This window comes from Anoplopoma fimbria, chromosome 6 (genome assembly GCF_027596085.1).
Source record: "Anoplopoma fimbria isolate UVic2021 breed Golden Eagle Sablefish chromosome 6, Afim_UVic_2022, whole genome shotgun sequence".
Classification (NCBI taxonomy): domain Eukaryota; kingdom Metazoa; phylum Chordata; class Actinopteri; order Perciformes; family Anoplopomatidae; genus Anoplopoma; species Anoplopoma fimbria.
Window position 1 is genome coordinate 5,604,636 of NC_072454.1, and position 14,956 is coordinate 5,619,591.

Genomic DNA, 14,956 nt, shown 5'->3' on the forward strand with positions numbered 1-14,956 from the left:
CAAAAAAAAAGCTTTATGATTTGACTCTAGGCCGACCTTTAACCAAACTTTATTGGAATTTACTGAATAGTTTAGATAATATTCAGTGATGTGACCAAAACATAAACTCCTTGGAAAAGGTCAGTACAAAAAAAGATACAGAGAAAAGCAAGGACATCAGGAAAAGAGGAAAACAGAAGGAGACAGAACTGTACACCAAATACAAACTTGGTGATCACAAAATGACTGCTAAAACAACTCACTACTCACTACTATAATTACATTTCTCTGTAAAATTCCACTAAAAACACTATAAACTGCAACAGCTGGTCATATTTGATCATCTGTAGGTTGATTTTAGCTTATCCTGCTTATATTGGCATAAGGAGCAAACCATTTCAGAACAAAAATACAAAGCAGATGTGTTTGAGGTCATTAAGACTAAACTTTGTGTGCATTATATAATTTAGCACAGAGCGCTGACAAGTTTAATTCTCACCTGCAAAATGTTCCACTCGGTATGTTTTGATTATAATTCTTTGACAACTAAATTGAACAGATCCTCATCCTCAAAGAGTATAGGTGTCTGTATAAAATGGATGATATATCATTATCTTTTCATTTAAATATCAAAAGATCTGTTAAAAAGTGAAAAAGAAATTCAGCAACAGACAGCAAAACACCTGAGCAAACATGAGAAGGACAGACGAGAGAACAGAGGAAACAAAGATAGAAAGAGGGGCGACTATGAAGACAGGAGGAGAGAGAAGAAGGTCAAATCTTATCTCATCTCCGGCTGCTAATTGCTGTGAACCTGCCTCTCTGAATGGTCATTAAATCCCTTCAGCTCATAAGTCACACTCTGCTTCCACTCCCCTCCGTTCACTTCCAGGTTGCACTGACTCTTAGCCTCTGAAGCCTAATGATGCTCAGTGCAGACTTACGCTGCGACACCGCCAGAGAGAGAGAGAGAGAGAGGATGGAGGAAAAGAGGTGGAGGTGGGTGAAGATGAAAGTGATAAGACGGAAAGGAGAAGGGGGAAAAGGTGAGGAGATATGAGGGACGGGGGTCAGAAACTGAGGCCTGGAGGATGAACGGAGGGAGGAAAAGGAGATGAGAGCGTGTAGAAGAAGAGAGAGAAAAAGGGGGGATGAGATGGGAGAGGAAAACAGAAAAACATGGAGGGAGGAGAGTGAAGGGACGCATCGGATTCATTAATCAATGTCTTCTCCCAGCCGGGGTGCCACCTCCTTTTAATGGCCCTGCACTGTGTGTGTGTGTGTGTGTGTGTGTGTGTGTGTGTGTGTGTGTGTGTGTGTGTGTGTGTGTGTGTGTGTGTGTGTGTGTGTGTGTGTGTGTGTAGCTGCACACATGTGTTGCATGTCTAATGGACGGTGTGTACATGTGCATGTGTGTGTTTTCTTTTTCCAGATTGTGTCAAATCAAACTTTGTCTTCGATGTTGGTTTACAGTGTGACACCGCCATCTACTGGCTAACCAGGGAAAACAACAAATGCATGAAAAAGAACAAAAAGTGGTCAGAAGTATGAGGGAAAACAAAATATGACACCCATCTGTAGGTTTAACATGTCATTCCAAAACCAAAGAAGAGTGGAGGCCACTCTGGGAGGGTTTTCTAGCAGATGTTGGAACCAGGCTGCAGGGATGTCAACCCTGATGTTGTGTGATCAGGTCCCGCTCACAGTCCAGTTCAACCCAAAGGTGTTGCCTGGGGTTTTGGGCAAGCCGGTCAAGTTCTATCACACAGAACAATTTATGGATGGAGCTGGTTTTTGCACGGGAGCGTTGTCTTGTTGAAACAGGAAAGGGATTTTCTCAAACCCTGCCACAAAAGCTGCCAGCACACTACTAACTAAAATATCGCTGTCCAAGTGAAAAGGAAGTCGTTGAGGGGTGCACAGTTCCGATCCTTAACATTTGATTGGAACGCTTAAAAGTGGGCGGGCTTAGAATTTAGCACAACTGGGAGCTACAGATGACCGTTTGCTCCACAGACACACCTCCCTCACCTGTTATGAGATCAGGAAGAGGACTAAGAACAGATGAAAGGAAAACTTTGCAGATTTTCAGCCGTCTCTGCGTGGGCAGTACATGAAGATAACGCCACCAGATTATTCAAATGGATATTTTTTTTGTAAATGCCACTGAGTGCATGATGAGTCATCAAACATTTGTTACTGTAAAAGAAGCTTAACTCGGTCTAAGTTTTGCTCGATGGAGAATTTTAAGATTTCCCTTCAATTGGAATGCTGTGAAATCCACTAAGTACGTGGTGAGAAACACGACTTACTTTATCTTTATACGACAAGAAAAAAAGTTAGTTAGATTTAGCCATTTCAAATTTAAGTTCAAATAATTTGTCACTCAGTAAGTTTGACATTCCTCCTTGTGGCCAAGGTGCAACACTGAAAATACAGAAAAAAAAAATAGCAACTGTGTACAAATGTGGTAATTAGTTTCTAAACTACAGAAAGCTAAGAGCAAGTCAGTCACAAACAGCAGAGACATTGCTTGGCACTGCTTGAAAGGACAAAATTAAATGACGTTCTGAAAAAAGTTCCACGGAAAAATAATTGATTGCAAACTCTCTTTTTTCTTTAGTTTTGGCAAGACAGAAGTTTTCCTTCACAGCAGGACTTTACTTTCTAAACGAGGAAAAGTAGATTTTTTTCTGCCTCTGTTTTTGAAACTGTAAAATAAAAAAGCTCTAAAAAGTAAAACTGACAGAGCAGAGGATTAAGTTCCTTTAATGTGACGTTTTTGGGAGAGAATTGTTTGAGGTGTAAATCTGGGATTCACCCGTCTGATTTCTAAAATAAGACAGAAGATATCTGTGTGATCTCTGGTCGATAAGCAGCAATTATCCTGTCATTTGAACTTGTTTCCTTAAATCCTAGGCCAAGTGTGTGTTCAACCCAGAACTAACAACGTTTAGCGTGGGATGGAAGTGTTAATCACATGACTAGAGCTTGTGTGGTGTTTTCATTTTTCATTCAGCAGTTTTAATCACACAGAATGTCAATTTATGACCCATCCATCCTCAGCGTAAGAAAATACATAAAATTATTATAAAAATACCAAGTATGACAACGAGTCTGTATTAAAAACCAAAGATGTGTGTGAACACTCGATATGGCCTCTGGTAAATGTCAACAGCTTCCATTTGTGTTTGACTTCCATCAATAAAAAGCAATTAAACAATCACGAAAGAAAAAAAAGAAAAAGAAAAATCAATGACAGCCGAGTCAGCAGATGCACTCACTGATGTTGTACTCCTGAACTTTGTTGATGTAGCTGTACACCGGAGAGTAGCCGAAGAAGATCAGCATCACCGGCTCGCCGTCGGCCAGCTCCACCACGTGGGTGCTGTGCCCCTCCAGGGCGTAGGGAGGAGGCGGGGCTGGTTTCCGCGGTGACCAGGTGCGCCGGGGGATGTTGAACACCCACAACTCGTCCGTCACGTTGGCCGACTTGGCCTCCAGCTTCCCTCCAAACATGTAGATGTCATCCTACGTGATGGAGAAACCTCATAAACATATCAGAAGGCAATGTTGAATTTGTCCTCTGAGGTCAAATGTATGATTTGAGAAGAGGAGGCCTTGTTTCAAAAACTTGTGCATTACACCTGAAGCCAACATGATGATTCAGCAGCCTCAGTTCATTTCGTCTCTCCTTTCTTTAAACCCTTGATTGATTTATTTTGGCCACTTGGCTGCAGTGCAATAAGCCGTAAAAACAACATTGGCATATCTAACTATGAAGCGAGGGATATCTGGCTGTGTGTGTTTATCCGTGGCATATCTTTTCAACCGTTTAACTGATCAACATCACACTCAGTGGGTGTGCTTTGTGGAATGGTGATGCAATTTGGTCAAATGGTGGCACTATAGCAACAAACTTTACTTTTTGACTTGTAACTTTTGAAGTCTCAAAAACATTTTTCTTAGATTCTGCTGGTCATGATGAATTAATCAATTTAAGTCAAGCATATCTTTGATCAGATGTTTTTTTTTTCCATTTAGATTTTTGAAATCCGTTATTTTGCTACTTCTGCTACACATTTTGAGCAAATCTTTACTACATTTGATACAGAACATCTCTTGACCAAGCCGTGAAATGTTGATTTTTCTGATTATTGGTGTTCCATACAGTTTTGCTATAGCTGGCCCTCAAGTTTTGCTCAAGTGCAGAGGACAGGGCTTATATAAAAAAAAACAATAATATCACCTGAGTGCTTTGTGCTATTGCAATTACATTTGGATGACATTTGAGGAGACGATGTCCGGGTGACCATGACACATTTGGTGCCATTTCACCAATCGATGTTGCTGTAGCTGCAGCATCTAACTATAAAGCAAGGAATCTCTGTGTGTTTATGTGTGTGATTCCTTTGCATATCTGTAGAACCGTTCATCCATCTTCTTCACGCTTTGCAGCTGTATTGCTGGGGACCCCGGGGTGCGCAGTGTTAGTGCCATCTTCTTCACGCTTTGCAGCTGTATTGCTGGGGACCCCGGGGTGCGCAGTGTTAGTGCAATTTGGACACGTGAAGGGTTCAATATTATCACATTTTGAATAAAACAGCGAACAGTGCTCTGTGCAGCAGCTTGAGCAGAGCGAAGCATGTCGACCGCAGCCAAAGTTCACTGACTACAGTTAACTTTTACTGCTGGATGACTGATATACTAACATTTCAATCAAACTGTTTAGAACTTCCCTGGAGTCAACTGGCAGTGAGCGGTTCTCAACAACGCTGCAAACAGCAATTCTGGGGTAAAAGCAATTGGCCTGGCCACCACCCCGACTAGACACGCCCCTAAAGGACAATGGATTAGTTATTAACATATTGTTTATTGTTTGGAAATACACTTTCCAATCAATTGCAAAGAGTTTTTAATCTCTCAAACACATCTGTCATGACACAGAGTTAATTTAATTAATTGTCAATATGAAAATATTGACTATTATACTATTAAAGGGTCCATTGTGTATGATTTAGGGGAATATTTTGGCAGAAATGCAATATCATATTCGTAACGATGACTTCCAGAAACTAAGACTCGTTGTGTTCTCGTTAGCTTAAAATGAGCCCTTAATATCTACAAAGGGAGCGGGTCCTCCTCATGGAGTCTATGGTTTCACACCGACGTGTTTCTACAGTAGCCCAGAACGGACAAACCAAACATCTCTGACACACTTGAAAAAGGAGGGTTAAGCAAAGGGTTATGTAGTCGCTTGCAATCTGCATCCCCACTGCTAGACGCCACTAGATCCTACAGACTGCTCCTTCCAGTCTCCATTAATCAACTAACATGCTTCAATTTGCACTTTCAGAGTTTTCATGAGAAGGCGGCACACTGTAGAGATGAAGTGAGGAGTCATTTCATCCACCCTTGAAGTTAAAGCTTGCGTGTACAGTAAACAAGCCGAGAGTTACTGCTGCCTACAAATCGTCTCCAGGCTTCAGTCAGACGCCCTGACCTGCTCCGGATCAAATCTCACCTCCATCACAGCAGAACAGAGACGTTTATCTTTATTCTCCTTCCGTCCTTCACTATCAGATTACCTCTTCCAAACAAAAACAAGCAAGTGTCCCAGTATTTGACACTTCATTTGATGCTCTGTGAAGAGAGTGATTTATACGGGACACATGGAGGACTGTACTTCACAGGTAAGGTTAATAATGGGCCGGTTTTCTGAAAAAGTGTAAATGTTTCAAAGAGGCAAAGATTACTTTTGTTGTTAAATCATCTTTGGATATCAATTTAAAAACATATAAAATAGTCTATAAAATGTGACAAATTAGTAGGTCTTCAAATAGCTTATTTTCTTTGACTAACAGTCAAATTCTAAAATGTATTCAGTTTAAAATAACTTAAAACAGAAAACAGAGATGAACAGCAAATTACATCAAAAGATTAAGTAATTATCATCAACGATAAAAAATGTAAAACTCAACTGATGAGAAGTTAAATCATGGAGTAAAATACAAACTGCTTTAATTGTATTCATCTTTCGCCTTAAAGTTCCAGTTCAACATAATTATTTTTTCTCTATAAATGAGCTACAACATCATTTTCAGAATCAGAAGTTCAAACCATGGGCTATCTCCTGATGCAACAAGACTACTCACATTAACACGGCACACACACACACACACACACACACACACACACACACACACACACACACACACACACACACACACACACACACACACACACACACACACACACACACTGTGATGGTGGCAGGTGTAAAGGAGCGACAGGGATTTCATGTCTGGCTGATGGAAACTTGGCAGGAAGATTGATGCTAATTTGCTTCGTAAGTGTTGTACAAACTGTGAACTGATCACTTGTGCAGGTGTTCCTGTTAGATCCACAGACATTGAAGAAGACAGCACACCAAAGCTCAAATATTATTACTTACAAATGGACCTTTTGTGGAAATGTAGACTAAATACTGAAAATGGCAGATTAAGAGGAGACACCTCAGGCAATAACATGTTTTTATGCACTGGTACATTTTGAGATTTTGTGCTATATTTGCTTCCGTAACATGTAGTGTTTCAGACGAGGGGAAAGAAAACTTCCATTACAAACATTTATTTGCTGCTTTATTTGTGCGTGTAAATTTCTCTTAATTTCACAAGATGTAAGTAGATAATGGCTCATTTTCATATTTTAAACATACATTTTGAGAAAACTTGCTATATAAAAAATTCTTAATGTAAATAATCAACTGGGGAAGTTACATGGTGATATCTACTAGTTATTTTTTTTACCCTATTCACCTGTAGTGTCTTCAAAATGTATGGATTTTTACAATACATATCTTTTAAAAGTTAGTTTTTCTCAGAAAGTCTCCCCTTCAGTAGCATACACCAAACTTTCCAATTTCATTCCTGTCTATATTTTGAGAGAGGTTTGGTCAAATTTCATTCATAGCCTGATTTATACAACATTTTATTCCTAAAAAACATGGCCGTTATGGCTGTTGACAACAATTTCTGATTGATGGATGGATAAAAAGAAATATCCAAAATTCCCTCTGTAAAAAACCTTTGACTGTAATATGTCAACAAAATAAAAGAAGAATTTTGAACCTGGCTTTATCAAATCTTCATATTTCCGTTCTGGAAAAGTAGGCAAATTAGCACATATTTAATAAGATAATGCCTCAATTGCATATTTGAACATAGAATATCAGAAAAAAATTGTAATTCAAAAATGAATTGTCTTAATCTAAGTGATCAACTTGGGAAGTTTCAGGGCGATATTTATTAGTTAAAATATTGACCCTGTATTGTCCATCAGTGACTGCATAGTATTTTTGTTACTTGCCACCTGATATGAGTGCATCACTGTATTTTAGTATTGAATGTAGCATCCACAGCTGTATTACCTGGTGCAGAGCCAACGAGTGACCGTATCTGTAGAGAGGACCGCTGCTGACCGGCACCGCATCCCACGTACTGCTCTCCAGGTTGTAGCTGTTCACGGAAATGAATCAAAGGTTTTCAACAGTTAATCACTTTGTGTATAATTTGATATTTGCTCCCAGATACTAAAGTCTAACAAAGTTAAGTCCCTGTGAGTGGTACTACAGAGCAGGAGGACAGAGATGTGCTCCAGAGGTTTACTTTAACTGTGCAAAGAAATGATAATAGCACAGGTGGAACAAATAATAATTAACGATGACTTCATTCCATTCAGCATGCACGACACCAAGGCCCTAGATCTGGAGCTGAAGATAATAGTATTAGTTACACTGCATTTAAAGAGTCAAAATGTCTGCATTGAGAAAAGTCTATTTTCTTATTTATTTTTTTAAATATAGGCCTCAACCAAAAGGTATAGATATTGCATCAAAGTTAAAGTAAAATAAAAAGGGAATAACATTTCATGGATAATATTAAAAACATTGAATTACATTTTCTTAACTTCGCTAATTTAAGCGTTAAAGCATGTTTCAGAGAATTATATGACCCTAATTATTACTTTTTTGTTGTATCAAGTTACATAATTATGTTCAAATAAACCTCTGATACTACAATATTTAGAAAAAAAATGCTTCATTTGAAAACTGGAACTAACGGAGTTTCACATATTTTCTGGAGAGACTTTTTTTGTTGCTAACTTCCTGTAAGGAGCAAAATTTAGCAGATTTTTAAGCATTTAAAAAAAAAAAAGACGGATCACAATAAGATAAAGTGACTCAAAGTGTGCTTAACCAAACAGCCGAGCAGAACATTAAAGTGCAATGTATGTCAGTATTTGACAGGACGGACTGGCTTACTTGAGGACCATGTGGTAGTTGGAGTAGTTGAACGAGTGTCCTCCCACCACCCACATCAGCCCAGAATGCACCAGAGCCTGATGGGACGCCCGGCCCAGAGACTGAGCTGACGGTTTGACGCTGGGCAGTACCCAGAATGCCTCAGTGGAGGGAACGGACAGGGAGCAGTCTGGACCTATAAGACAAAGAGACGGAGGAGGGACACACTTTGTTAAAATAGCATTAATAGCCACAAACACAAAGCCATCAAAAGAACAATGTGTGATCTTTGAAATATGAGTTTGACATTTCCGGCTGGTGCCCCCCTTTGGAATTTGAGAAAAGCCTGCAAATCAACAATAGTATCACTTTTGAGGAAGTTTTTTGGATGCTATGAAGTGTTAAAGTTGCTTGTTTTTTTTTAATTTATCAGGAAAATTGCAAAAAAAAACATGTCCAATGATATTTCCCTATAGTATTTATTTGTCAATAGTCAGGATTCACCGCCATAGATACGCTTCCATTATTTATCAGTTAGAGGGGTAGAGATTTAAAAATACACTGTATATATTTTTTGTTTTGATCAGGTAATTTGCAGAATGCATTGACTGATTACGAAACAAGTCATTATTGTAGCGTTTGTCGCTACTGAAAAAAACAAAGACGATAAATCTAATCTAAAAAAATAACTCAGTTAATCCAAATATGTTTTCCTCAAAAATGAGGAAAAAGAGAGAGCTGATCAGACAACAACAGAGCCATGAAATCATCCTCTCTAAGTCCAGGGACCTCTCTGGAGGCTAAAACCACCAGGGCGGTTTCTAATGGGGCAGGTGGGTCGGATTAAAGCTTCAGCAGGTAACAAAGGAAGAACATTAATTAATGAGGACTGCATTCAAAAACACTTGTCTTTCCGTGGACAGTGGGATGAGGAGAGTGGAGGGATAGAACGGGGAGGAGAAAGACAGAACATGCTTTTTACATTAGCAGAAAAACATTTAGATTTTTTTTTTTTGCATCTGAAAAGGCAGTTGCTATGGTGACCAGCCGCTTTATAATCCCCGCTGTTTGTGTACTAGATGGCTGCTCTCAGGGGTTTTGTGGTAGTCCCCACCTGACTCATCACCCCACAGACACACACACCTCTCTCTCTCTCTCTCTCTCTCTCTCTCATCTTCACTTTCAGCTTTTGTTTATGAGACTCGTCCACATTTACAAAGAAATTCAGATCTTTAAAATATGCCTGCAAACTTTGTGTTGTAACACTATATGCCGTACATTAATGATAAAAATAGCCACAAAAAAATGTGGTTGTCTTTCAAAAAAAATGCTTAAGGCAATAACCGATAGGAAATAAGTCTTTTTTACTTAACTTGCAAGAGTAAGTGACAGATCCTTTAAGTGTCACAGTTCAGACATTATTCCATATTTTTCATTCACAGTGATTTACTAACACGTGACTGCAGACAAAATAGACAGTAAGACGCTTTCTAAATAAACTTGTGTTAACACTATTAATCCAGAAGGGGGCAGCATTTTACCATCTGATCTAACTTCACTGGACTGTAATGTCTGGTGGGGTTTTATTATAATTAAAAACAATAACAACAACAATAATAATAATAATAATAATAATATAATATAGGATTAAATTGGTTTTAAATTGTTTTAAGAATAGAAACAAGACAGTTTGTCAGGTAAACACACATTTGTATAATGTTGTATTGATGAGATTGAACTTAATCAATATAATTATAAAATACCAAAATCAATTTGTGTGAGTCTCTGATTGATGCTCATGTACAAAACAAACATTAGTCAGCATAAGCCTGGAATCTGGCAGCATCTGCGTTGCATTCATTGAATGTTGTAAATATGGCCGTTCCTTTTCAGATTTGCATAAAATAGCCTCCTTTTTAAAAAGATAAAAGCACACCGTTGTAAAGTTTCCAGTCAGATACCCAGTGTATCATAAAGGTGCTCTGCGTGCTGCTGAGCAACAGCAAATTGTTCACAAATGCAACATAAACAACTAAAGTAATGAAGCCAGGTAATGGATTCCCCATAACATCTTTTGTTTTACGACACAAAACAATATTGAATCAGGCAACATTATGTTGAGCATAAACAGGAAAACTGCTGCCGCTGTGCTTTTGTATCTGCTCCTTTTGTCTGTTTCCTATTAGTTCCATTTTCTCACTGAATAATGAACAAAAGTGAAACTTCAAAAAGATCCTTTTCATTACAGGCATCATGAGACAACGTGGTATTTGTTTTCAGAACAAATAACACAAGCATTGGTCTTATTTGTACTGATTGCAGAATAATTATATGGCGGTGCAATAATGACATATGGAATTAATAACATGTTGCAGAGTCTGGTAAGCCTTCATTTGGCGATTTAATGCTTAAATCATATCTAAAAACATCATAAAAACAGACTAGATTAGGTTGAAATGTCAATGTTTTAAAACATTTTGGTTACACAGAGCCGTTTTTCTAACAGCATTTCAATATTAATGTAAAGCAGGTCCTCATTACGTAAGAAAACATAATAATTGAATACTGTTCAAGCAATGGTTATACATAACCGTATGGAAACATGTATTTTTTAACCAAATATAGGCCAGTTTTAAGGCAAATGTCTAGACGTTTTGCCCTTTCAAATATGTAAATCAATGCTTACTGGGATCAGCAACATCACAGATGAATTAATGAATAAGATAGTTCCGATATAACACATCCTCTCTTGCCCTTTCCTGTCCTCAAATCATCATCATCATCTTCCTCCCTTATCCTTCTGAAATCTCTCAACAAAACCCATTAGCTCCAGGCCCAAAAAAAACACACATCTCACCATTCTGGCTGAACTCCAAAAAACACCAAAGAGTTTCTCAGTTCACATCATCAGTTCATCCATATACCGGATTGATATCCCCTGATAACACGCTGCCTCCTCTCTCTCTCTCTCTCTCTCTCTCTCTCTCTCTCTCTCTCTCTCTCACCTTGCCAGCTGTCGTTGCAGACGCAGAGCTTCTCCCCCGTCAGGTCGCAGTAGCCGTGACCCGGGCTGCCACAGTTGTCCCGGCAGTACGGGATGTCGCAGGCGTCTCCTTTCCAGTACTCCTCGCACTCACAGTACACTCGACCCGAGGCCGAGTTGGCTGTGCTGCACCGGCCGTGGCCCGAGCAGTTGTTGGGACAGGAGTTCATCCTGAAGGAGGACACAGTTAGACGGGAAGTTGAGGTCTTCAAGGTTAATGCGTCACCGTAGGCACAGAAGATACTCGATTTTTAGATTAACCCCACAGCTTTGAGATGGAGGTGAAGTGATAGCAACTAGTGTTATGACTTCTCTTGCTTTCAGTGCCATTTATACATACAGTATAATTAAAGTCACTATATAAAGTTGACATTTAATGCAAAGGATAAATAATCAAGCTTCCTTAATCAGCATTTTCTTTTTAACAATGAATGAAATGACTGTATGTAATGTGGAATTGTTTTTTGTGCTGAAAACTAGGAGACTTATCAACAACTCTGCAGCTCTTTGGAGCTTTTTAGGCACTGAAATCTGATAGTTTTGGTTTCGTACTCCGGTATACGGTTCAGGTTTAGCTCTCTTATTGATATCATTTCATTGTTTTTCAGGAAACAAGCTCTAATAAACTCACTACTCACTACCTGCACAGCAACAAAACGCAGAGATACACAATTAGCTGTTGAAGAAAGTAGAACATATAGCTGCTAAAGAGTCAGATATGTTTCTCAGGAGTTGGTGGAGACCAAAGCAGAGCTAAAAGGAGAGTGAATGACTGACTTTTACAGAATGAAACAAAAGTGAAACAAAAAACAAACACTCTTGATAATCCAAAATAATGAAGTCAGAGGAATTTCCCATGTCAGGACACCTCAGAGTGTATTATTAGACTTATACCATGTAGCCAGTTTAACCTGCATTAGATTTGTTTGATAGTTAACCAACTGCATGACAAAAAGCAAAAGTACTTTAACATAACAATGGTTAAACTGGTGACCAGGACTGTGTGTGAGATGTCCTTGTTTATGTCATCAAAAAACATACAAGCCAATTTAGAAAACAAATATTCTTGAAGAATTGCCATATTTAATGTAGGATAATGCTCTCCAACTCATGCGGTTATGAGAAATTATGCATTCTGTAAAGGTAAAGTAGCCTTGACATCAGCCATTATTCCTTATTTATCAATGAAAGGTAGTGAAGCATGACTGGACTTATTGAATCCCTGATAAAATATGAACATCAGTACACAAAAAGCACTAAAGCAGATGTACTGTAGCACTGAACACAGTTGTTTGTTTGACAGGGGGGCACTTCCATTTTGAACTTCTTGTTCCTATTGAGACAGAATGCACTTATTGTAATTGGCTTTGGACAAAAGTGTCTGCCAATTAAATGTAATGATACAAGGAATCATGGGACACGTAAGAGAGATGGAGCAAGACCGGTATAATTTAAAAAGAGAAAAACGAGAGATGCTTCAGCGAGAAGGACATAAAGAAAATTACACAAAGGAGAGTGAAAAGGAGGGACCATTATAAATCCAATGAAAAAATGCACTGATTCGCCAAACATTACACACTGTTTCTCTGCAATATCACATAAATACAGATTCTGAAAGAGATATAGAGTGACAGTGGGAGTCGAGGACCAGAGGTAGAAAATCATCTTTTCATTACAAAAAAAAATGCTTGTTTGCTGCTGTGACAAGAGGGTCGGCATGACAACCCTTACCCCATTCATGGGTCATTCATGTGTGTGTGTGTGTGTGTGTGTGTGTGTGTGTGTGTGTGTATGCTGAGAGCCTCCAGGCTGTGGACTGTGCAGTAACTGTTTTCACTACCTGCCGTATTTGTCAGGCAGAATTTCTGACAGAATATTCTAACCAGCAGTGAATGAAAGGTTAAGGCCTCAGCTATAAATATATGTTTTATTGTAGACAAATATTTTCGAAAATTAGGTGATGAAGTCATTTGGGCCAACCAGCCCCATCACATTGGGTTGGTTGGCACAATGTTAAGATTTTAAGGTTACAAAACAGTTAATTCAAAAAAAGAACCTAAAGACATGAACATTTTAGAGAATATCTGCCCATTTTTTGAACCAAACAACATTATTAAGCAATTCATCAGTAGGAATGTCTATTACTTTTTGAACCATTGAAAATAATGATAAGATGCAAGACACTAGACAGCTCACAGCTAATGGTGCAACTGTGCCAACAAACCCTGCTCCCAACTATGTGATGAAATGAAGTTAGCCAGCTACCATCACTCATCACAAACTGTGTGAGAAAGTCTGTGATGAGTGTGTCAGTAAAATAGCTGCGTGTCAACCAACCAACCCCATATTAAAGTTTCCATCATGGCCATCGCTACTGGCACAAAGCAGCCTGGTTTGTGTCTGTGGGTAAGATGTGGTGACATGGAGTGTACAGATGTACAGTACTGTTCTGTTCTATTGTGTACAAGTGACCTTTGAGTATGGCTGGGAAACAAAAGCAGTAAAACAAAGACTGTACTCAGCAGACAAACACCAGTGGATGTTTTTGTCCTAACTGCTAAAAACAACCAAATGTATGTTACCATTTGGCGGCAAACCTCCGTAATGTGCCTTCACAATTCTTCTTACGTAACAACTGCAAAGACAATACGTTAGCTAGTTAGCTTTAGCTAGCTGAGCTTAGACATCAGCTGGCTAGTTAGCTTTAGCTAGCTGAGCTTAGACATCAGCTGGATGACTACATGAAGCAGCTCAAGTTGAAACACTTTTTTAGTTGGTTTGTTTTTACTATGAAGCGGGTTCTTCACTATATTTCTAATTGACAGCAGGTACAACGGACCTTTTTTTAACAGCAGACATTTTGACTCGTTAAGCAGGAACAGGTGAAACAAATTTCATTAACGATGACTCGGTTCCATTAAGTGTCCCAGTTATTCATTCCCGGGTCGGATGTTCCTCGGCTCAATATCCTCTTAATATGACTCATTAAGGAGATCTGTCAAGGAGTTTTATGTTCCAAGCATTGCTTTTTCCCCCGGGGCAAGCGTTAAATGTATGTAATAAAATTAGCCACCTACAGCTTATTCAATTAATTTACTTTATATAGTACAGGATCACAGAAGATCCTCTTAATCCTCTAAGGCCAGAATATGTACTTTTATCTTCAGGACTAAGGTACAGGACTCCCAGGATGCAGACTATAAGAGAGGTCGCATCCTTTTTGTCCCATGCAGCATTCAGCTGCTTAACAAGCCCCGAACACTTGGCCTGAACTCTTTTAATTATGTTTTTATGATGCTCATACTCATATATGGTGTGCCCTTTGTGCTAGGCAAATTCACAATATCATTCATCCATTCCTTTATCGACCACTGATGAATACCCCTTTAAAACTAAGCCCTCAAATTTGCAGGAAAAACTGTTTTCTTGACTTTAGCCATTGATATTTCAACAGTGGCTGAAGCGATTTTTACCATTCAAAATGAATTTCCGACGTATATCTCCCTCTGATCTTTTGCAAGTTAAACTGTAATGATAGCTCTTACAAAACTCTTACAACGAGGACACTGGGATCATCAGAAGGACCACTATGCAAGTGATCCAGCGCTCACAACACGCTACCAACCGTTAAT

At 38.9% G+C, this 14,956-nt stretch overlaps 1 protein-coding gene across 1 annotated transcript in view; it reads right to left on the reverse strand.

Moving 5' to 3' along the window:
* Positions 1-14,956, reverse strand: part of atrnl1a (attractin-like 1a) — a 237,273-nt gene that overhangs the window by 186,943 nt on the left and 35,374 nt on the right. The window contains exons 5-8 of the mRNA XM_054600058.1: positions 11,287-11,495; positions 8,303-8,477; positions 7,409-7,496; positions 3,264-3,510 (exon numbers count right to left, since the gene is read on the reverse strand). Coding sequence (XP_054456033.1) covers positions 3,264-3,510; positions 7,409-7,496; positions 8,303-8,477; positions 11,287-11,495 — 719 coding nt within the window. The remainder of the gene's footprint in view (positions 1-3,263; positions 3,511-7,408; positions 7,497-8,302; positions 8,478-11,286; positions 11,496-14,956) is intronic.